This window comes from Prunus persica, chromosome G6, assembly GCF_000346465.2.
Source record: "Prunus persica cultivar Lovell chromosome G6, Prunus_persica_NCBIv2, whole genome shotgun sequence".
NCBI classification, from domain to species: Eukaryota; Viridiplantae; Streptophyta; class Magnoliopsida; order Rosales; family Rosaceae; genus Prunus; species Prunus persica.
Window position 1 is genome coordinate 29,254,053 of NC_034014.1, and position 22,424 is coordinate 29,276,476.

The 22,424-nt window shown below is 35.5% G+C and overlaps 5 protein-coding genes and 1 non-coding gene across 11 annotated transcripts; 4 read left to right on the top strand and 2 right to left on the bottom strand.

Annotated features, from left to right (window-relative positions):
* On the top strand, window positions 3,488–7,536 carry LOC18774053 (kinesin-like protein KIN-14U). 2 transcript variants are annotated; one of them, XM_007208259.2, is made up of 10 exons: window positions 3,488–4,443; window positions 4,537–4,620; window positions 4,693–4,854; window positions 4,964–5,070; window positions 5,174–5,358; window positions 5,463–5,627; window positions 5,720–5,938; window positions 6,116–6,153; window positions 6,449–6,576; window positions 6,653–7,536. In XM_007208259.2, exons 1-10 carry the CDS (start codon window positions 4,221–4,223, stop codon window positions 7,256–7,258), a joined length of 1,917 nt encoding a protein of 638 aa, XP_007208321.1. In that variant the 5' UTR covers window positions 3,488–4,220; the 3' UTR covers window positions 7,259–7,536. The 2 variants fall into 2 exon arrangements, with proteins under 2 accessions (XP_007208321.1, XP_020422151.1); XM_020566562.1 differs by lacking the exons at window positions 3,488–4,443; window positions 4,537–4,620 and having other exon boundaries at window positions 4,743–4,854; window positions 4,998–5,070.
* Window positions 9,833–12,354, top strand: LOC18775203. The gene is made up of 3 exons (XM_020567166.1): window positions 9,833–10,374; window positions 11,229–12,129; window positions 12,287–12,354. Exons 1-2 carry the CDS (start codon window positions 9,983–9,985, stop codon window positions 11,881–11,883), a joined length of 1,047 nt encoding a protein of 348 aa, XP_020422755.1. The 5' UTR covers window positions 9,833–9,982; the 3' UTR covers window positions 11,884–12,129; window positions 12,287–12,354.
* On the top strand, window positions 12,616–15,438 carry LOC18772492 (protein translocase subunit SecA). Of its 5 annotated transcripts, none has more exons than XR_002271963.1 (6): window positions 12,616–12,948; window positions 13,381–13,529; window positions 13,846–14,007; window positions 14,189–14,236; window positions 14,404–14,631; window positions 14,739–14,840. XR_002271963.1 is itself a non-coding variant. In XM_007205766.2 (5 exons), exons 1-5 carry the CDS (start codon window positions 12,705–12,707, stop codon window positions 14,999–15,001), a joined length of 690 nt encoding a protein of 229 aa, XP_007205828.1. In that variant the 5' UTR covers window positions 12,616–12,704; the 3' UTR covers window positions 15,002–15,438. The 5 variants fall into 5 exon arrangements, 2 of the variants coding, with proteins under 2 accessions (XP_007205828.1, XP_020420841.1); XR_002271964.1 differs by having other exon boundaries at window positions 14,412–14,631; XR_002271962.1 differs by having other exon boundaries at window positions 14,189–14,631.
* Window positions 15,767–15,857, bottom strand: TRNAY-GUA. The gene is given in 2 exon segments: window positions 15,767–15,802; window positions 15,821–15,857. It is a non-coding gene; the product is annotated as a tRNA-Tyr (tRNA).
* LOC18772773 (uncharacterized N-acetyltransferase p20) lies at window positions 16,927–17,683 on the top strand. The gene has a single exon (XM_007204868.2). The coding sequence runs from the start codon at window positions 17,091–17,093 to the stop codon at window positions 17,613–17,615; it is 525 nt and encodes a 174-aa protein (XP_007204930.2). The 5' UTR covers window positions 16,927–17,090; the 3' UTR covers window positions 17,616–17,683.
* Window positions 17,789–22,365, bottom strand: LOC109949992. The gene is made up of 5 exons (XM_020567277.1): window positions 22,083–22,365; window positions 21,195–21,284; window positions 18,864–18,900; window positions 18,471–18,545; window positions 17,789–18,070 (listed from the first exon to the last, which is right to left on the bottom strand). The coding sequence occupies exons 2-5, from the start codon at window positions 21,267–21,269 to the stop codon at window positions 17,943–17,945; spliced, it is 315 nt and encodes a 104-aa protein (XP_020422866.1). The 5' UTR covers window positions 21,270–21,284; window positions 22,083–22,365; the 3' UTR covers window positions 17,789–17,942.

Sequence of the window (22,424 nt, forward strand, 5' to 3'; positions counted from 1 at the left end):
ATTGTGTAATACATCCTCCAACTATAAGCATTTAAATTTTTTAATCCATGCTAAACAATCAATTATTTAGTATCAACTAATTTTTAATATTTTGTCCAAAAAAACTAATTTTTAATATAGTTTTTTTTTTTTGGGGTCAATCAATAGTGATATTTGTCATCCTAATATTTTTTTTCTGATAAAACATTAATTTGATCGATGCCAGTCCTCGAATCAAAGACATGATGACCTTAGTTATATCATAAAGCCAACAAATCTAGGAAATCGGCTTCTTATCATTTAAAAAATAATAATAATAAGCAATAGTTTTTATTGATAAACAAACGAAAGTACAAAGCAATTATATGCATAATATGGATAAATCTTCCTCAATGACCAAACGCAACAATATGTTGAATCGATTTAAAGAGAATCACACACAACTCTAAAATGACAAAAATCCTCACCTTCTCATCTTAATATTGAAAGATGTCATAATTTCGAAAACCCACTCCTCCATTAATAAAAATAATTAAAGTTTAACTTCATGTGTCTTTTTGTTTTGTTTTGGTATCAGTCATATAATCATTTCCTTTAAGTGAATATTAGAACACAAACATCATATTTTGGGGGTGGGGTTTCTTGCAGCATTTTGCAAAATGTCTATGTGTACTCCCCAATTGCATGAGATTGCATTAGGGAAATAATAATAATAATAAAAGATATGCAGAATTTGGGATGTCCTATAATAAAGTTGGAGATTAAGAAGATAATAGCTAACCAATAAAAAAAAGTAAGGATGAACCAGCACACATCCCATATATTATCTAAATTGATATAATGAGTTGATAATTAACACTTGGCATGTCATCCCAATTGTGGTTGATTTACCAAAATTTATATAATAAAAAAACATGTTTGCTGGTTTAATGTATACATAACAATATTATATACGACCTGTTAACACAAAAGAAAATTACATGAAAAAATTATTATTCAGGTCGGAAACGAGTCGTATTGAAAATAGGTGGACATCAGGGGCGGAGGGAGCTAAGGCCCATGGGAGGTCCTATGGACCCCTACTCAATGTTCTTAAGACCTTGGGTTTCTTGACACAAATACATTTTTTTTCATCAAACTTCAAAGTGCCTTTCGTGTTTTTCTTCTTTCCCTTTTTCACTATTATCACTACCCATACTCTCTTTTTGTCTTATTTTGACTTTAATTGTAGTAATAAACTACCATTTGAATTTTATTTGTGTGTATACTTAACTAATGGCCAATTTGGTATTGCTGTGTTGTGAAAATAATCGCTGTTAGATTTGCTATGAGAGAAAACAGTTTGGCGTTTGGTAAACTTTTTGTTAAAAGTATTGTTTGTACTAATTCTCGCATAATCAATAAATGATTTCCACATAATCATTAAACCTAGTACATCTTCAAAAATGATTCCTGCATAATTAGAAAATGAAAGCACCTCATTAGATGCTTTTCCTTATAGTTTGCTCTCACAACAATTTTCAACAATAAATAATTTTCTCATAGTTTACCAAATAGGCTAGGCTTCCCAAATTTGTTTAAAAATCACTTATCACCCCAAATAAGTAATGCCAAAGTACCTCCAATATCTTTTGCTAGAATCAATGATGAGTAGATAGTTAATGTGATATGTGATATGTAAAATAATAGAGTATATTAATTAACAGTCCCGATCTCTTGGACCACAGGAGTCCAAGAGATTTGTGGTCACTCACCGTTGGATGTAAATTCAACGGTTCACTCAATCTTGAACTCCTTTAAAGAAACTTTTGCGAACCATTAGATTAATATCCAACGGTGAATGACCACAATCTCTTGGACTCCTGTGGTCCAAGAGATCAGGACTGTATTAATTAAATTTATGAATTTGTATCAAGCAAAAAATTAATTAAAATGTCACCGTAAAGAAAAATAAATTTCAATATATTAGGTGCCCCATCTATAAATTTATTTGGACTCCGCCACTGGTGGACATGTTAGCCACCCGTTAAGCTAACGGTCGTATCATGTGAATTCACAAATACCCGTTATCACCCATTAAAAATAGGCATAGTTTTGTAATTTTATATGTCTTCCTTTTTTTTTCTTCTTTTTTTTTCTCCTCTCCTCCTCACCCGTTAAGAGTAGGGATAGTGTGCATATTGAAAATAGGTTTGATGAGGTGGTACCGTGGTAGGCATCGATACATGGTGGTCAAACTGGAAATTCCGATAAGACATCCAACGTGCCACATGACTTGGACCACTTTGCAGTTTTTTTTCCGTTGCCCCCCGCCAAATGTCAACTCAGTGAAAGCGAATACCTAACGGGGATGGCAACTATTAATTATTCAAATTTCGAATAAATGATTTGTTCTTATTAATAGAAAATTCATTTATTGGAAATGTTAAATAGAAGCTAACTCCCTTACATAAATCATTTATATATAATATTTATTTTTTTACTAAGACCACAATAAATACTTTAATAGCCTTGTAAAGTTAAATTAGACTATGAATGAAGGCTTATCCTCTAACTCTTCCTACTCTAAGTTGCATGTGGATTAAAGAATTTATGAAAAATAAATTTGAACTTTGATCATCTTATAAGTATATTTGAATTTGGATAATAAAATTACGTTGGTAATTAAAAAAAAACCTTCAAAATACTAGATAAAATGTATTTAAAAATGCCTAAATATATTTAACTTTTTGTATCATATAATATTTTGAGTTTGAAATGACTAGCTAGAGTAAGAAATACAATACAAAAATACACTAAATCATGTGAAAAATGATTCAGTTTTTTTAAATAAATTATATCTTTTCATCTCATACAAATAACAAAAATTATATTCAAGAAATTGATTAACTAATGAATACTGCTACTCTTATCACATTCTCATACTACCTTTTATGACAGATGAGGTGGACATCACATTAATAATTTAATATTTTATTGACACTTTTTAAATAATGTAGTATACAAAAATGATAAAAGTAGCATTATTATTAACTAATCACCCTAAATAAATACACGCTGGATTAACAAACCAAAGTATGATTTTATTCTCTATCAATGGGCCTTCCTCAGTCAGTAACCAATAGCTGATGAGGTTCTAGTTCAGACCCAAAGCCCCATTCCAACTACACATTATATTAGCCCAAGGCCCAAATTCCGGTTTACTTGTGGGCCGAAAAAATGTGGGCTGAATTGTAATTATTTATTAATAAAATAATTAATTTTTGAAAATAGAAATAAATGAGGATAAGCGCTAGTGGAGTGGTTAAGTTTGGTGGGGGGTGTGTGGTGATTTACCCAAAAAAAAAACAAAAGTTTGGTGGGGTGTAATGTTAAATGTAATTGGGTGTAAATAGTAGAAGCACTGCAAGTTTTCCCTCCTTATTTCACTTTTGCCCCTCCGCTCCACACGCTCCTCTGTCCTGTACCCTGTCTGGAAAAGAACTACTTTAAACAGTTCAGTTTTAGATCTTGACCACCCAAAACAAGAATATTAAAAAACATGTTTTGTTTTTTCTCTCTCTCTCTCTCTCTCTTTCTTTTGGGGTCTAATTTACCTTAGTAACCCTCAAAACTGCAACAAGAACTCTCACCTGCTTGCTTGCTTGCTAATCATGGTCCTATAGAGTATTCAATCATTGAAAGTAACTTACACCAACTGGGTTTCCATTTTTCCTCTGGGTTCTTCGAAATCTGTGCTCAGTTTTTGACTTTTCGTTCTTCTCCAGCTGAATTCTGCCATTTCTATTTTACTCTGTTTTTTTAAACAGAGCAAAATTTAGTATTTTCTACTTCAAATATGATCTGAGGTTTTCTATTTGGCTGCTTTTAAATATGAGAGATTTATGAGCCCCATTTACTTTGTCTGTATAACTTTTTCTTGTACTTGGAAGTTGGAAGTGCTTTATTTATATAAACTTTCAGTTTCTTCATCATTGGGTCATTTATTAACATAGACTGGTCTACTTCTAGTACCAAACTGTAACTTTTCTACAGACATAAACAATTCTTGTTGTGCTTGATTGAAGGAACTGCTTTGGTTTAGAGTAATCTAAAATTACTGGGTCTTTTTGTATATTACATATAAATATCTTGGTTTTGTGACTTTTTCTTTTCATCTCTGTTGAATAGTTAAATCTCTTTCTTCCTCTGCCCCAACAGTTCATCTTTCTTCAAAGGGCCAGTTATATTCTGTGAGAGAAATGCTCTTTTCAACTGAAAATGAACAGATCTCACTGGTTTCAGTTAGTGCAAAAGAGTCCTTTCAAACATCTCACATGGAATCAAACCCAGATTCCATTGATGGGCTTCCCCCAGTTTCTTATTTTTCCGATTCACCTCCTCTTCCCATCATCTGTACTGATGTCAATGTCATCCCCGAGCACGAAAAGAATGAGCTTCAGCAGTCCATATCAAATCTTGAAGGTAAAGTATTTGAGTTTCAGTTTCAAGTTAGTGATCAGGCCACTGTCTTAGTCCAATCAGTTGATATGATCTTGGGGCCAATTGGGTTTGTAGGTGAAATCTCACAGTTGAAGCTGAGGCAGAGGTTGTGGGATGAGAAACGGAGAGAAGCTTTGAATAAGATTATAGACATCAAAGGTTGTGTGGTTAATCATAATTTTACCTGTAACGCTTTTATGTTTCATTGTATTAAGTGATGTGAATGTTCAGGCAGCATTCGTGTGTTTTGTCGGGTCCGACCATTTCTACTGATGGACAAGAGAAGAATCAGAGAACCCATTTCAGCTGGATCGGAGAAGATTGTGGTTAAGTCAGCTGGAACAAGAAAAGGATTTGACTTTGATAAGGTTTTTCCTCAAGAAACCAGCCAAGGTTAGTGTTAAAAAAAAGATATATGCGTGTTTTACAAGTTTGATTATTTGTTAATTAATTGTTTCAGTTGTAGTAAGAGAGACTCTATCATGTTTCCAAAATTCTGTAGAAGATGTATTTGCTGAGGTGAAACCAATTCTCAGATCTGCACTTGATGGGCACAATGTATGTATTTTTGCTCATGGTCAAACTGGCACTGGCAAGACATTTACCATGGTTAGTGATAGAAACTTAAAATTCAGCGGTTGTTGCAGTTATCTGGTTGATGTATATTTGTTTTTCAAATATGTGTGAAGGATGGATTTGAATGCATCTGCAGGATGGCACAAGTGAGCAGCCAGGAATAATTCCTCGAGCTCTCAAAGAGCTTTTCTGTCAAGCCTCTTTGGATAGCTCATCTTATATCACATTTTCAATGAGCATGTTAGAAGTTTACATGGGCAGTCTCAGAGATCTACTGTCCCCAAAACCAGCTTGTAGGCCACATGAAGCTGTAACAAGATGGTAATAAACTTTCATTTTAGTACCCTGAGTAATTCATTAGAGGAGGCGACAATTGCAGGCCATTTATTAGACTGCTTACTTTGGTTTGGCTAACTTTACTACAGCAATCTCAACATTCAAACAGATCCAAAGGGATTAGTGGAAATCGAGGGTCTTACGGAAGTGCAAATCGTTGATTTTGCTAAAGCTAGATGGTGGTATAATAGGGGGAGGAGAGTTAGATCTACTTCTTGGACTAATGTAAATGAGGCATCTAGCCGGTCTCACTGGTGGGTTCCAGGTCTAGTTAGATTTTTCACAATTTTCCATTGGATTAATTTTGGTCGATAATTACGTTATCTTTTTAGCTTCATATATCTAGCTTAACGAGGATAACCATGTTCCGGCACGGGGATGCTTCGGAAGCTAAAAGGGAAGTGGGTAAACTGTGGATGGTTGATCTTGGAGGAAGTGAACGGTTGCTTAAAACAGGAGCAACTGGACTAACACTTGATGAGGGAAGGGCCATAAATCTTTCTCTTTCAGCTTTGGGTGATGTCATTGCTGCTCTAAGACGGAAGCGAGGCCATGTGCCTTACAGGTAAGTTAGTTGGTTGTCAGCTTTAGTTGCCTTCTTCCCTTTGCCTTTTTATTTTTTCCCTTGGTGAGTGGATCTGTGCTGTTGGTTATAACCTCCTCAAAGACAGGCCTTTTGAGGTTTTTCTCTTTGCGTGCTGATTCAGCTAGAATCTGATGGACTTTAAAATTTTGGTTGCAGGAACAGCAAGCTTACGCAAATCCTGAAAGATTCCTTAGGTAGATTACCACATTCTTTGAATTTTGTTATGGAACTGAGTTTCTTTACACATACAGACAATTCAGAGTTATTTAATTTGATTAACATAGAATTTTAATTTTAAAATCTGTATAAATGAGCTTATACTACATATGTAATATACGGTAATGACTCCACCACAAATCATTAAGTTTGTGCCTTCAATTGCTATTGTGAGCAGGGCAGAATGATCTCATATTCGCATGATTTTCACACCCTTTTCACCATTTGGACTTGACAGTGCTTAATATTTATTTGGTAATCCAAATGCTTTAGGTGCTGGTTCGAAGGTTTTGATGCTTGTGCATGTCAGCCCATGTGAAGAAGATGTTGGGGAGACGATATGTTCTTTGAGCTTCGCTAAGAGAGCTAGAGCTGCAGAGTGTAATAGAGAATTATCAGAGGTACTTGTCTGTAGTTTCTTGGTAATTGTTTGGTTCCCTTAGCTGTGAATCTTCGTAACCGTTTGCATTGTTTTAGGACTTGAAGAGTCACAGGGAGAAAAGGGTCAAGGAACTTGAAGAAGACATGAGAGAAGCTGAAGAAGAATGCCATAAACTTAAAAACCAAATACAAAAGGTCGATTTGCTGTTATGCGAAAACAGAAAGCTCTTCTCAACCACTTATGGACCTTTAGAAGATGAGAAGGCCCCCATTAGTCCCGAAGAATATCTGAAGGAAGCTGTAGAAATGCCACGAAAGCTGGAGAAAACAAGTAAAGGCAATGTTTCAAATTCATTGCCTCGGTTCATGACTTCCACTGCAGCTAGTCGACAAAGGCGAAGTGCTGCAGAAAGAGAAGTTGTTGGTAAAGCAAGAAGTTTGAGGTCTGTGACCAGAAGTTCAATCCAATTCACAGCCTCACAATCAATGAGTTACTCAGATCCTCAAATCAAAGCAATCTTACAAAACTCAAACAGAAAATCGCGATACGCCCCGGAAGCAGCAGATACTCTCCCTGCAGAGAGCCCGAAATGCAATGTCTCGGAATCATCCAAGACGCGAAGCAAGTTGGTCACCTCATCTGATCCAAACTTGAGAGTTACACTTGGTCGTCATAGAAGATGGATGTCTGATCTAATCTAACTGTCTGAGTTGTGAGGAAGAATAAGATGTGGTATGGTAAGAATAAAATGTGTGCGCGTGTTTTTGGGTTTATACTTCATAGTTTAGAGTTTTGTTTTACAAGACGAGTGTTGTGTGATTATGTATGTTACTACCAGGGTTGCTTCAACTGGGGTCTGTTAATTATTTGTTTACACGATCCCTTATACACTGATTTTGGCCAGGCTTGCTGATTTATGTTCAATTAATTGTTAACAGAATTTTGTAACTTTTCGACTCATTTCATCATTTTTGGGTCATTGATTCTATTCTAATAATCTTGATCTCATTTCTATCAACTGTTTTAAAATGATTCCACTTAAGTAGCCGATTAAAGAAAATTATTAGAATAGGAGGTATCAGAAAGAATTTAATATCTCATTTTCCAATATCGCTGGTAATAACTTTAGCCTAAGATTATGGCGAAAACACAAAAGCTGATAATACTACTGATGAGCCGAGTCTTGTCTAATACATTGTCATTCGTGACTCATTAGTTAATACTGAGAAAAACCACCTTATTAGAATGGGAGGTATCCATAAGAATTTAAATTATCATTCCCTAATATCGCTTGTGTAGATAAAATAATTGAATAAATAACATTGGGCTAAAATGGTATTTTAGCCGTAAACCCTAAAATAATCTGACAAAATTGTCACGTGAAAAATTTAAAGCACAACGCAAAAACTCCTAAAAATAATACACTATTGAATTTTAAATAATACAGCCGCTCGGCTATACTGGTAAATATAAATATTCGAATATTTATAAGTATAGCCGAGCGGCTATACTATTTAAAGATGCACAGATATTTTAATAGTATAGTCACCGCGGTTTAACTCTCTAAATATATTCGAATATTTTAATAGTATAGCCGACCCGCGATACTCGTTAAATATATACGAATATTTCACTATCTTTTTTTTATACAGACACCACTGCTCTGAGAGAGAGAGAGAGAGAGAGAGAGAGAGAGAGAGAGAGCTCAATTTAAGTTGTTGATTCTTAGAAGCTTCAATCTATGGCTTCTTGGGTTCTTTTACCCGTAGCTTCAGTAACCGGTCGCTGTCTAGTGGCTACTGTGAGAACTGAGAGGTCCTCCTCCATCTGCGTTCGGTCTTCTTTGGACACTAATGTTTCTGACATGAGTGTAAATGGTAAAGTTCCCATCTATTTTAGCTTCAATTTGACAATTATCTCTGTTTTTAGTGCTATTTCAGTCTCTTTTTATTGCTGGGTATTCTTTTGGTGAACTGTAATGAATTTGAGGAAACTGCTGCTGGAAGCACTATTAATTTAGTATTATGAGATGAATGTTTATTCTGCTAGCTCCAAAAGGGTTGTTTCCACCTGGACACTACCGAGCTCCCGAGCAAAGTGGCTATAATTGGAGCTGGGCTTGCAGGCATGTCAACAGTAATTGAGCTTTTGGATCAAGGCCACGAGGTTGGTCCAATTTATTTTCTAGTCCTCCGACTGCTCACAAGAAGCTTGCAGCCCAAGACTATAAGGAATGCACAAAAGCTACTAATACTACTGATGAGCTGAGTCTTGTCTAAACACATTGTCATTTGTGATTCATTAGTTAGCACTGAGAAAAACCACCTCATTAGAATGGGAGGTATTAGAAAGAATTTAAATACTCGTTTCCTAATGTCGTTTGTACAAATAAAATAATTTAAGAAATAGCATTGGGCTAAAGTGGTATTTTACATGACAAAATTGTCACATAAAAAATGCAAAAAATCCTTTTAAATAATACAGCCGTATGACTATTATTGTTTAAATATTTTTTTAAAATAAAATAAAATAATGTTCGAATACTTAAAGTATAGCCGCACGGTTATTTGAGGTGAGCACGATCTGAATTGGATCAGTTTCACCTCAAAATCACGGCCGAACCATTTACATTATAATGGTTTGATTTTGATAAAAATTACAAAGAAAACCGAACCAAACCAAACTAATTTAAAACGGTTTAGTTCGGGCAATTTGGGCCTAAGTCCAAATCTCTTTCCTTTTGTAGTTTTTCAACATTGTTAGTCCAATTGTAATCAATAAATTCACAACTTGCTACATACTTTTTCCATTTTCTAGGGTAGCAAACCATCTTAAAACTCAATTTACAATAAAACTTCAAATTTCAATAAATAACTAATATAGCTACAATTCAACATTCATATCTAGTTATTTTATAATTAAAGGACTACAAGTGTAAAATTAAATATAAATAAATAAATATGCAGATAAATGGTTCAGTTTGGTTTATGTCAGTTTATAAAAGTTCAAAATTAAACTAAACTAAATAATATACAATTTGGTTCAATTTTCAGTTTAACTTTTATTTATTTATTTTATCAAAATCAAATCAAACCAATAATTACGAATTAAATCGATCAATTTAATCGATTCGGTCGGATTGATGCGCAGCTTAGCGGCTATACTTTTTAAACATATTCCATGCGACATCGTAGCACGCATGTTACTCAAAACAACATCCGAGAAGAGACGACACAAGTCTCCCCACCACCAATCACATGAAAGGTTGAATCCAAAAGTTAAATAAAAAACTCTTCGTGCCCCGTGAAACGACATCGTAAGTGTCGGCCCCAAATCAATGTCCCAAAATTTCCAGTGTTTTCTGCAGACCTAAAAATCAGAGTCTTGAAGACTTCGCGTAAATTGACGACATACATACATATCACATGGCTCTGTGGTCGTCGTCATCATCAACATCGTCACCAAAGGGGATAGTGATAACAGTGCCAGCGCTGGTTCTGGCGGCCTCAGTGGCCGCAATCTTCTTCTTCTTCCTCTTGTCCTCTTTGTCGTCGTCGTGCTCTTGTAGTGGCCGCGACGCCGGCGGTGCTCCTGCTAGTGCTACCGGCGGCGATGTTAGTGTAACACGTGCCGGCGATGGTGGTGGTACACATTTCAGCGTGTCAGAGGGCGGAGGAGAGTCAATATGGTCGTCGAAAGAGGATGTGGAGTGGGTGAAGGATCAGATCCGAGTGAATGGGTTGCATATGCAGGATAACGTGTTGCGTAAAGGCATTAACCCTCGTACCAGAGCTGAGCAGCTCCAAGATCTCTTACAGTACGTACTCTCTCTCTTTCTCTATTATATTTGTATTTGTTTGTGTAATTGGAAATGGGGATTTGGATGCGTGCAATGGGCTTGGGATTTGGGACTTCAATTGGTTTTTGTGATGGTATTGGGATTTGGTCTACAATTCTGCCTCAAAAAAGTTTAGAAAAGGGTTAATATTGTCTTGAATGTGAAAGAGGAGGGGGGTGAATATATACAAGAAAATGCATGAACTTGGGTTCTAAGTTTACTTGGATCAACTCTCTAATCTTGGGTTCAAAGTTGTCAACTTTAAGTTTTAAGTACCAGTTCGTATGCTTTATTTGCATTTGTGTCAAAGGGAGTATGTGAGAGATATGAGATTAGATCAGTCAACTTCTGTTTACATGGGATTACCTCAGTAAAGTTTGATTTGTGTTTAGTTCTCTGAAGGTTAATTCAAAATTGTTGGTTAAATTTCTGTATTTTCTTTACACTATTTCTTTTAGTTTTTGAGTTTGGCAAGTACCATAGTGCTCTGTTTGGTTTATGTGAACCACAGGGTTAGGTGGGAGAACAAGGAAAATATGAAGTTTTTGATCATTTTCTAGGTTTATAGAACATGTAAGGTCTTTGAAGTGATTTTTTCTATTTCTTTTGTTTCGATAAGTGTTTCTATGTGTTATGTTTGTTATTTGGTGATTTCTTTAACTGGAGTATTCTCTTAGTTGGGAACCTTTTTCTCCTCGTGCTTTTCTGTGCAGCATTTTCACATGTTCACATGTTTGTTGTTAAGTAAGTCACCGGAAAGTTGTGCATTTCATGTTCTGTGAATTTATGGATGATTTCCTGCAAAAATTTGACCAAAATTTTCTGATTTTTAGATTCAAGGGTATATCTCACTATGAAGGACCTGAGTCGGAAAACCACACCGCCCTCCCGTGCCCTGGTGAGCTCCTTACCGAAGAGCACCACAGTAACTATGGTGAGCCTTGGGCAGGTGGGAGAGATGTTTTTGAGTTCCTCGCTCAGTCCACCCATCTGAAGCCTGAGTCACATGTCCTTGAGATTGGCTGTGGTACCCTCCGAGTCGGTTTGCATTTCATTCGCTATCTTAATGCTGGACACTTCCACTGTCTTGAAAGAGATGAGCTATCACTAATGGCTGCCTTTAGATATGAGCTTCCTTCCCAAGGTCTTCTGCACAAGCGCCCTTTGATTGTGAAAGGCGACAACATGGACTTCAGCAGATTTGGTTCAGAAGTTGTCTATGACTTGATCTATGCTAGTGCAGTGTTTCTTCATATGCCTGATAAGCTTGTCTGGGTTGGATTAGAGAGATTGACAAATAAATTGAAACCTTTTGATGGGCGGATCTTCGTGTCCCATAATATTAAGTTCTGTTCGCGATTGGGAGGAGACGAATGTGCAAAGCGGCTTAAGAGTTTGGGCCTGGAGTACATTGGAAAGCATACACATGATAGCTTGCTTTTTAATCACTATGAAATCTGGTTTGAGTTTAGGCGGTCCAAGGGTTAGAGTGGCAGAATTTATTCATTTTTTACTGTCTTTCGTCCTAATTTAGATGCAGGATGTGAAGCAGTGGTTGGCTGCAGTGCTCTTGTTGTATTAGTTTGATAACTCGGCCACCGTTTCTTTGTATGTCAAGCCATTGACCTCCTATTGATGATTGTATTTCTAAGAGTGGTAGATCGGGGTTTACTTATGGATCATCAGTTTGTGCAGGAGGCTGAGGCTTGCTTTGTATTCTTGAATAGATAAAGGGTGATGCTAGGGAGACCAACTTTAGATACCAACTTGTGTACCAACTCTCTAATAGAGGTGGAGCCCACCAATACAATGGGTCTCACACTCTATTAGAGAGTTGGTACACAAGTTGGTATCTAAAGTTGGTCTCCCTAGCATTTTCCATAGATAAAAGGGTAACTTGTAAGATTCTGATAACACTTGCAATGAATGAATTTATATAAGCGATTTATTCTTTTCCATTACTTGCTAAATAGGTTGCAAGATTCCTACACAGAGGTTCAATTTTGTCTCACAATTTATTTTCTAGATCACTACGTGAAGATGACATTTTTGCAAGATAATTTTTTTGGAGTTTGAATTACACTTCAAGAAGTAAAAGTTAAAACCATACAATAGCAATATCAAGCAGCAAGCATTAACAACCTGATAATACACTGGTATGGTCTTTTAATTGGCCCGGTCCTGGTCAAACGACGACGTTAGGAGGATTTTACACTCTACTCGTCTCTGTTCCCAAAACCCCGTATCTACTAAAACCCTAAATCCTAAGAAAAGAGAAACAGAGACCAAAAAGGGGAAAAATTTCCAGAATGCATAATTCTTCACGAATCCTAAGCAACACATTGTGCAAGAAAAACTCAAACTTGCTGTTATCTTTCATTGGCTATTCTTACAATGACTGTCATCTTGCTCCATTATTTTGCCGCTCGATCTTCTCCACGACGCACCTAGATAACTCATGGGTGAACAAGATCAAAGGGGTCTTCACCGGAAATAAGACCTCTTCAGATGAAACCAATCCCGGCTCTAGCCCTGAATCATTTACCCTGCTTCGTATGCCACTTTAGCTCCTAAACTTCGATTTTTTAATTTTTTTTAATTTAAATTTTGTTATCGATTAGCTGTTTATGTGCTCGAAACTTTCAAGCTCTTGGTAAAACCCAATTGATATTTTAAAGAAGAATATGAACTTTGGCCGTTATCTCATTCAGATTTTGCATGTTTTTCCTATAACCTTAGGTGTTCTTGATGATTGGCTATTGATCTGCTTAACCTTTTTAGACTATCGATCAAACCCATTTCATTCCTAAGCAGAACATCTGTTTTGGACTTTTTTTCCCTTTCGGGTTTTGCTCATTTTAATTTCCTTTTAGTTCCAGCATTTGATTTAACTTTCTTTTTTATGTAATTAACTTTTATATAAATTTAGGTTGGGAGTTCATGGGTTCTAGTAACGACACTATTTATTTGTTGGATTGATTCTAGGATTTGCGGATGAGATGAAGAATGCTAGAAGAATAGGGGCATTCAAGCAATATATTGTGGGGAGAAGCAGTGAAGCTACTTTTGCCGATGCATTCGAGAAACAGGAAGCCATAATCCGATATCTTGGAGGATTTGATTCCACTGGAGAGGTTGGTTTTCCCTTTTTAATTTAAAAAAAGGAAGCCCTAATCCGATATCTTGGAGGATTTAATCTTATCTTTATAATTCCGCTTTCCTTTTCCATACTCTTGGCCAATTTTTCAAACCTGAGGATTTGTCCTCCAAACTGCCAATACTGGCCCTACAGAAAATTGAGCTATGAAGCTGAAGGAAACTTCATAGTCCAATGGATGCAGTCCAAAGTATTTGTGATTTGGAATTTAAAAACATCTATACTAGGTGTATGCTTTTCAATTGTGTCTGGTTAAGTCTCTTGATTATGGTTTTAGGTCTTTTGATTTGTAGAATCTCAATGTCACTCAAAAACAAGAAGCAGCAAAGCATTGTAATTGCACGATTGCTGATGTTGAGAATGCACTTGCAAAGTTCACATGGGCTAGAGAAGCACAAAAGAAGATGGAAAACTTACAGAAAGAAGGGAAACCAATGCCAAAGAACATTAACGAGGTATTATTTCTCAAATTTCACTTTCTTTACGCTTTTCTGGTTAGTGAAAATTCACTGCATATGCATAACCCTTAGTGACCGTATACCACATGCAGAAATTGGATGTCCACTGTAGAATGTCTTATAGCTTCTGAAATCACTGTTTTTGCTTGTTTTGTTGTCTTTGGGGAGACTTTTATAGTACAGCGGCATCCGTTTGGTTGGCTAAGTGCCTGAATTTCTTGTTGAGGTCAGATTCATCTCTCTTTGCAGATGCCTACTTATTGGAAAGTTTCAAAGCCGGAGTTTAATTGTGTGTGTCATTGCTTCCTTTAAGATGAACTAATATGTTAGTGGAAGCATGTGAGTTACTTTCATTACATGAACTAAATTCGTGTTATGTCTGTTGGCTTTAAGTGTTGTAGGCACTGATGAGGAAAATGAGGGGGTTTGGTGATAATAGGGGCAATTTGTGGCATATTGCTTATGAAGACCCTTGGTTTGTTTGGATACACTTTTTTCCATAAACATCGATGGAAAACAAAATTCTGATTACAGTTTAGGATTGTAGGAAACCTTGCTTTTGCAACTTATCAAAAAGGAACTGTATCACAGTCTCCCTATGAGTAGTGGATAGAGCCAGTGGTATGTCCATTAGTTACGGTTATAAAATGCAAATTTGATTTCCTGGATATTTCCATGAAATTGAAACATGGAAAACTCATTATTAACTGAAAATTTCTGTTCCGCAGGTGCAAAAATTGATGGGTTCAACGCCATTTGACCTTGCCAAGTCTAATTTGGCTAAGAGTGGGCAAATAAGTAGGAATGCGCTCTGTCCATGTGGTTCCAAGAAGAGATACAAACGGTACTTTGGCCTTACATGCTTTTACCAAGACTCGGCAGAACTTAGCTTAATAATCCTTCATATTTGATTTATATGCATGAGTTTTCAGATTGATAAGCTTATTGGTCTATGTATTATTTGTTATGAAGGTGCTGTGGAAAGGATTGAAGCGATCCAAGAATAAAATAAGAAGAAAAACCTTCACTTCAGTCGAGTACATGGAGAGATGCCCAGAGCTCGAAGAATCAATTTGCAGTTTTTGGAGCCTTTGATTTATTTTGGTTTGCTTAGCAAGTTGGCTGGCCTCTTGATGATCCTATTCTGCTTGCTTGGACCAGATTGGCTTAACATTTTGTTTAGACAATAAATTGGAATGAAATTGAGGTTGAAGAAATTTGATTAGAGAATGCATGAAAGTACAATTTTACAACTTTGATGCGATTTTCCAATCTGTTCCGTATTCAGGGGTGCAACTGAACTCTATTTCATTGCCATGACAGTAGCTCGGCTTTTCATGTTATTATTTAAGACTTTTCAGTACACTAGTCATTATCTTGGAAATGCTATGCTCTTGGTTCTTAAATTGAATCTTTGGTTTTCCATCACTTTGGTTGAAAATACAATTGTTGTGTTAAATTGAAACATCTTGATAGTTCAGCATTCAAAAAAGGCCTACTGCTTCTTCCCCCAGAAAACCTCATTTCTATGCAAGACGTTTAGCAGTTTCTATTCTATAGCTTCTTCGCTTGATATCTCTGCAAAGCCACAGAAAGATCGGTTTCAGTCTTGCTCTCAAATATAAACTTGCAGCTCAAAGTTTTCAATTTCATAAAATCAATCCGTACTTTTGTTAATTCCTAAAGCTCTGTAGATTTGGAAAAGACAAATAAGATTCTTTTACAATAAAAAAAAAAATTAAAAATTAAAAAAAAATCCGACCTGCCGGATTCGAACCAGCGACCTAAGGATATCTGATGGTTATACCAACTACAGTCCTCCGCTCTACCAACTGAGCTAAGGTCGGGATGTGTTACTCTTTCACATTTTTCAATTAAAACTAAAAGCCCTTCAGTTTCAATTCAACAATTTTGTTATTTTATTCAATTGAAAGCGTTTTGCTTTGTACTGTCTGCGTTTTGTGATTAAAAAGAGAGAGATATTCCCTTTGCACGCTTCCTCAGGGTCAGCAGCCCTTGTCAATTCCAGTCGCAAGTTTTAGTTTTAGTTTAATAGTTAGTCCATCTGGTTAAAATAATTAATTGATGAATATTTCCAATGTCAATGTCTCACAAAATATGACATTTTAATTTTATTTTCTTAGTCTCCAATCAATTTTAATTTATCCCTAATGATGACCTCACAAGTGGCATGTCACCTCAAAGTTATGTTAATTATCTCCCAAGTTTAGGATAGGAAGGCTCTGTAGAAAAAAAACCTGGACACACATGACATTGACACGGATTAAGTCCGTTGGTCACCATATTGAACTCGGCTCAAATTCGAATCTCTTTCCTTATATATTACACTAATAAAAACTTGATAAGACCACCATATGTTAAAACACTCAATTCCAAAGTTTTTCATCATTAATAATATTGTATATACATATCCAATAAGGCCTCTCAGAGGGTTTTAGAGGGGAGGGTGTGTTGAGGAAATATCTTTATTTTAAGGGAAGTATTAAGGATATGGTTGTCTATAGTTTTCTCTCAACAGATTAGATTAATTAGCCTAATGATCCCAGAGTCAAGGCAATGGAATAATTGGCCTTGTATGCTGAATACCTCTACACTTTACATTTACAATAATGTCCTTCTCAAAAATATGTTTGTTATGATTTGCCCTTTTTTCTCCAATCGACTTTGGTTTATCCCTAAAGCCAACCTTATAAGTTGCGTCTCACCTCAAAATGCTGTTTAATGTATCTGTAGACTCTAATGGTTGGTTTCCTCAAACAAGATGAGCTGATAAGTTAATTTATTAATAATGGTAAGACTTTGTAACAACGAAAGTACTTTTTTTTATTGTACAAGCGATAATTTACTTTAAATTAATTCAAACTACGGGAAAGGAGATTCGAACTTGGGTGCATAGTGGGGAGCATCCGTTCTAGCTAACTTGGCTAAGCCATGTCTGCAGCAACTAAAGTACAAGAAGATACGTTCATATTCCAAAAGCCTTTCATGATTTTAGATAAAATATATTTATAGGCGCTCATAACTCATAAGAGTTGGTGTTTGCCATAGTCATACTTTTCATGGAGACCAATTTGTCAAAAATGATCACTCTCCGTCCATTCAGGCTATCTGACGTTGATGATCTCATGTCATACGCAGGCGATGATCAAGTGACTCGGTCCCTCCGATGGAAGACTTTGACAACCAGAGATGAGGCTTTGACTTTCATCAAGGATGTTTGTATCCCCCACCCTTGGCGCCAGGCGATATGCATCGATGACCGTTCGATCGGGTTTGTAACCATTTTTCCAGGATCAGGTGATGACAGGTACAAGGCAGACTTGGGATATGCAATAGCAGCAAAGTACTGGGGGCAAGGGATTACCACCAAAGCAGTTAAGATTGCGGTGTCTCAAATTTTCAATGACTTCCCTATTTTGGTGAGGTTGCAGGCTTTTGCCGATGTAGAGAACAAGGCCTCTCAGAGGGTTTTCGAGAAATCTGGGTTCCAAAGGGAGGGTGTGTTAAGGAAATATGGATATCTTAAGGGAAATATTAAGGATTTGGTTGTTTATAGTTTTCTATCAACAGAAGTTGCAGTGTAATAATTTGCACGTATATTTTTTCTTCTCCTTAATGTAAGCTCATGAGTGGCATTGTTTTCATGTGAAAACTTATTTTCTCACGGCCCCAAGCAATATGCGATACTTACCCTCTTATGCTAGATACCATATTCTAGCAATAAAGCCCGCGCGATGCTGCGGGTTTTGAAATTACGTAGACAAAATAAAATTGTTTATATATACAATGAGATTTAACTCGTAGCATTATGCTTAACTAAGGAAGTATAAGTGGAAAAAAAGGAAATCACATATTTTACAGGCTACTTTTTATGTTAAAATAGTACACATGTTTGTATATACATTGAGATGTTAATAGTGGGAAGGAGCTATTAAAATAGCAAAATTTGAATAGTTTTGAGCAGCTAGTTGTTTAATTCGGTGGGCTTTGTTTTGCAATTTCTTCATGACTTTTCTTCTCTTTGATGGAGGTCTTGACTCTGTTATAAAAAAGTGGGAAAATAGCAAGTGTTAATGTTGATGAATGGGGAAAATTGAGTTATGACAATAATCATAAACATCTAATTATGTATAAATAGGAATAATATAATTTTACATTTTAATAAGAAAGTTATAAATGGTTTTCCAATCGAAGAAACACAAAATAACGAAATTAAATAAGAACTCAATGTTTTTCTTTACTTTTAAGATATGAATAATATGAAAGTAAACATATTTTAAATTCTGTGTTCATCTGAAGGAAAAGGTTGTGGAAGAAAAGAAAAATACAAACATGAAAATGCAGAAATGATGAGCAAACAAACATTACAAAAATAAAGAAATCAGTACCAAAAAAAATAGTAGAGAGTATAAGGAATAGAGAGGCAATCATGAATATACCTTTAAAGCGAAGAATGGTTAAACAATTTGGGCGAACGACTGCTTCTCGTATTTGGATTTCGTACCCAAGCTCACCTCTGAAACAATCAAAATTTCATGGAAGCCTGAGATTAAATCAGGGGGAAAACAACATAAGGAAGAGAGCAGGAAACACGTAGTAGTAGAGGCAAGTCGAATTTTGTGAAGGAATTTTGAGGCAACACAAACGAAAAAAGAAAAAGTCAATAAATCAAAATGAAGAAACAATAATCTGAAAGTTATCTTCGCTTCTTTGCTTCAGTGATTGCTTATACGTTAGAGAGGTGAGAGACAATTGAATCTGTTGAGATAAAATTCCAAAGTTTCAATACAACATGTAGATTTGAATAACTTTTTAATTTTCATAAGTCATACCTGAAGCAATTGGATGACTGCCTAACTGTGATTCATACTGAAAAAAAATAATAAAAAAATAAACAGTAATTAGAATGAAGTACAACAACCACATAATTACATAGCCTCAAAATACAACCAACCAACCAACTTTAAGCAAATACTTAAATTTCAGGATTCTAACAGTCTAACTACAAAAGAATTCTAACATTACACATCATGAAGCATGAAACTTAAATTGAATCCATACAACTAAAAACTAATATGAAATGCACAGCAAAATCCAAGTACAAAGGAAAACATGATTAGACATTCATGAAACCCAGAACTGAAATCAGAGCGTTACCTAAGAAAAAAAAGGAAGTGCAGGGTGTCTTGCAAGTCATGTTCATCATGTTCATGCTTTAAAAAATCATAAACTAAAGTGAAACAATATGTGGATGCCAAAAAAAAAAAAATGCAATTTAGGTAAGCGAAAGCAGAGATGGAGAGAAAAGGAAATTTGTTCATTTGTTTTACTTTGCTAACAATATCCAGAAAACACACAACTCAATTAATAAAATTTCAGATGGCAGTTTAACTATTTTGAGCTTAAATATTCAAGGAGAATAAGCACGTAAAATAATAATGAAAAAAAAAACTCTTGAGGAGCATGCCACTAATTTGTGACATGAATATAAGAAAGAATCAACATCTTCATAAAGACAGTTAGAAATCCAAAATGGTTGAAACTGCAAAACGAAGATATAGATATTTTTCTTCAAAAATCCCAACTTCAGTGGTATAAAAAAAATAATTTATTGCACCCTTAATCCTCATATCAGAACAATCATTTGGTAGGCATGATTAGAAAAAAGGGAAATGCCAGGCCAACAAAAATTGCAGACACAGCCGTAGGATCATGGGTGAACACCTTTCCAAATGTATGTTACTCCTTTTTGGAACCTTGATCTCTTGGAGCTATTCCAATAACAATAAGATCCTTAATGATTGCAAAACCTTGTCCCATTTTTTTAAAACCATGAATCTTACTTATTTTATGCAGTTTGACATTTAATGAACTCAAATGGAATGTCTTGCTGTAAACTCCAACTAACTGAGTAATATAACTTGAATGCCTTCATTGAAATAGATTCTTAAAAAAGGGAAATGCCAAGCCGACAAAAATTGAACTTAAAATGCATGTTCAAAGTAGTTAACAGAAAGACCCAAAAACAACCAAAGTAATGTGAACTTGCGAAGTAATATAACTTGCGAAGTAAGATGGAGAAGATTGAAGGATTAAGAGCCGCAACAACTGCACATCTCATATAAAAAATTAGAAAATCAGAATAGATGGAAACCATTTGGTGAACCAAAAATAAAAGAAAACCCCTACATCTATTAGTTGGAGAAACAAAGGAAAACGCCAGAAAACAGAATCAAAATGCTTCATAAATTACCATAAAGAACTTTTTTTTTTTTGGGCAGAAACGATAAAGAACTTAAGTAGACCAAATATGTGATTTACACCAAGTCAACTGCAGCTGGCTGATAATTTTATTGAACCCAACAAAATTAATTCACAAATAAATCAAAAATCCCAAACCAAAATGAGAGAGAGAGATTCATACCATTCACATCAAACCCATCAAATCTAAACGCTTTTATTCATACCATTCACATCAAACCCATCAAATCTAAATGCTTTATTCATTGGTGCTTTGGAGAAACAGCATATGTAATCAAAGAAATTCCATTTGGATCCAAAAATTAGAGATAGTAAACCCTAAACCCTAAACCCTTATCAGATCCATAACTTCTCTCCTTAAGTCTCCATTTCTCCTAAAAATTTATCATCTGTGTAGAACAAACATAAATGCATTAACCAAGGACATGCAAAACTGCATCAGTCAGCAGTTCCTATTACTCCATTAATATACACTGCAAATCAAAGCTTTATCAATAAAGTCATTTTGCTCAAAACCCAGATACAGAGAGCTCACAAATACTTGAAAGCACATAACTTTAATCTTATTTAAGTAAAATTCAAAGGCCATTGACACCCTTTAAAACCACTCACTCTCTCTTGCTAACCACCAGGCGTATATAGAGAGCCCCACTTTTGGTCTTAACTACCTAATGGGTAAGGATCTCAGATATCTTATACCTATGATAACTTAATCTTATGCTCTGTGCAGAACCGTTGCAATCCCTGCAGTGAGAGTTGCAAAGTAGGAGACACTATATTACTTAACAACAGGTTTATCATTGATCTCTAATTACTATTTCATAGACAATAATTGAATCATCACCTTACTTTTAATATTACAAAACTAACCAGATGTAAATGTATGTAATTGAGTTCCTTACCTCTCCAGCATTAAATATAAATCTTTCCTTGTCAAAGAATAGCAACACTGAAGGAGATGTATCCTGCGTATCCATTCCAGTCCCTAGCAACTGCAAAGAGTATAAGCATGGCCAAATTATTAGCCCATGAAAAGGAAAAAAACAAAAGAACCAAACTCTGCATTCTGAAATTAGGATATACAAACTTTTTTAGTTTTCAATAAGTTTCCATTCAACGCAAAAATCTGCTTGGTAAATCAAACCCACAAACAAAAAAATTCTGAATTTTTTCTCGTCATCACTAATGTCCACAAACATAATTCCAATTTATAAGTCAGATTTTCAAATCCCACATATTTCCCAAACCAGTCTTCTTCAAGTCAACTATGCTAAAACATTGCAATCAGTTCCTAGAATCACACTCCCAAATTTTCTTTCCCCTACCAAAACAAAAATTATCAAATTCAAATCCCCAGTCCCATAAACCAGTATAAGAACGAATTTGAATTAAAACCATGTAGTAAAAGAACGAACATATCTTTAAACAGAGCAACCCAAATAGCAGCATATCCTGCTTACCAAAACAGAGCTATCCTAAACCCTGTAACAAAAGAACCGACATATCCAAATACCGATTTTCAGGGTTTACCAACTAATTTTTAATAACCAAACAGAAAACCTTATCAAAAGCAATCATATAGTATTCTAATAACTAAATTGTTTAACATGATTTCATCAAAATGATAACACAATCAAATCAATTTCAGTATTTGGATAAAATTTGCAAATCAATAACACAGACCCACTATGAGGAAAATTAGGGATTTGGACTTTTAGGGCAGCAAATTAAAACAGGTCTTATAGTTTAATCAAATAATAAAATTCATGAAATGAAAACGGGATGCATACCTGAAGACAAAGGATGCAGAAATTCGAAAGCAAGAGAGATGGAAGTCTGAGTGGAAGGCTGTAGAAAAGATGAAAAATCTTCCCACCAGAAATCTCTCAGACGAACAGCAAAAGGACGGCTGGATTTGCAGCGCACCTCCCAAACAAAGATCGACGGCTCCCCATCCATGTGCAGATCTTCCATGGCTGCCCCCCAACCAGCTGGTTCAAAACGAACTGGAAATGGGGGCTTCTGTGAGCGAACGAAGGGTTATCAACGAAGGAGAAGGGGCAAAAACGGAAACAAAAGGAGCTGTTTAGTCAAGGGCAGTTTCGTCAATTTACTGTGCTGAAGAAAAAACA

Coding starts and splice junctions, on each gene's coding strand:
- LOC18772773 (XM_007204868.2), top strand. CDS start 17,091: ATGGAGACCAATTTGTCAAAAATGATCACTCTCCGTCCATTCAGGCTA.
- LOC18775203 (XM_020567166.1), top strand. CDS start 9,983: ATGGCTCTGTGGTCGTCGTCATCATCAACATCGTCACCAAAGGGGATA. Junction 10,375..11,228: donor CAGCTCCAAGATCTCTTACA/GTACGTACTCTC, acceptor TCTGATTTTTAG/ATTCAAGGGTATATCTCACT.
- LOC18774053 (XM_007208259.2), top strand. CDS start 4,221: ATGCTCTTTTCAACTGAAAATGAACAGATCTCACTGGTTTCAGTTAGT. Junction 4,444..4,536: donor GTCCATATCAAATCTTGAAG/GTAAAGTATTTG, acceptor TTGGGTTTGTAG/GTGAAATCTCACAGTTGAAG. Junction 5,359..5,462: donor CATGAAGCTGTAACAAGATG/GTAATAAACTTT, acceptor ACTTTACTACAG/CAATCTCAACATTCAAACAG.
- LOC18772492 (XM_007205766.2), top strand. CDS start 12,705: ATGCATAATTCTTCACGAATCCTAAGCAACACATTGTGCAAGAAAAAC. Junction 12,949..13,380: donor TGAATCATTTACCCTGCTTC/GTATGCCACTTT, acceptor GATTGATTCTAG/GATTTGCGGATGAGATGAAG. Junction 14,008..14,738: donor TGCCAAAGAACATTAACGAG/GTATTATTTCTC, acceptor TCTGTTCCGCAG/GTGCAAAAATTGATGGGTTC.
- LOC109949992 (XM_020567277.1), bottom strand. CDS start 21,269: ATGGATACGCAGGATACATCTCCTTCAGTGTTGCTATTCTTTGACAAG. Junction 18,901..21,194: donor TTATATTTAATGCTGGAGAG/GTAAGGAACTCA, acceptor ATTTTTTTTCAG/TATGAATCACAGTTAGGCAG. Junction 18,546..18,863: donor CAGTCATCCAATTGCTTCAG/GTATGACTTATG, acceptor ATTGTTTCAGAG/GTGAGCTTGGGTACGAAATC.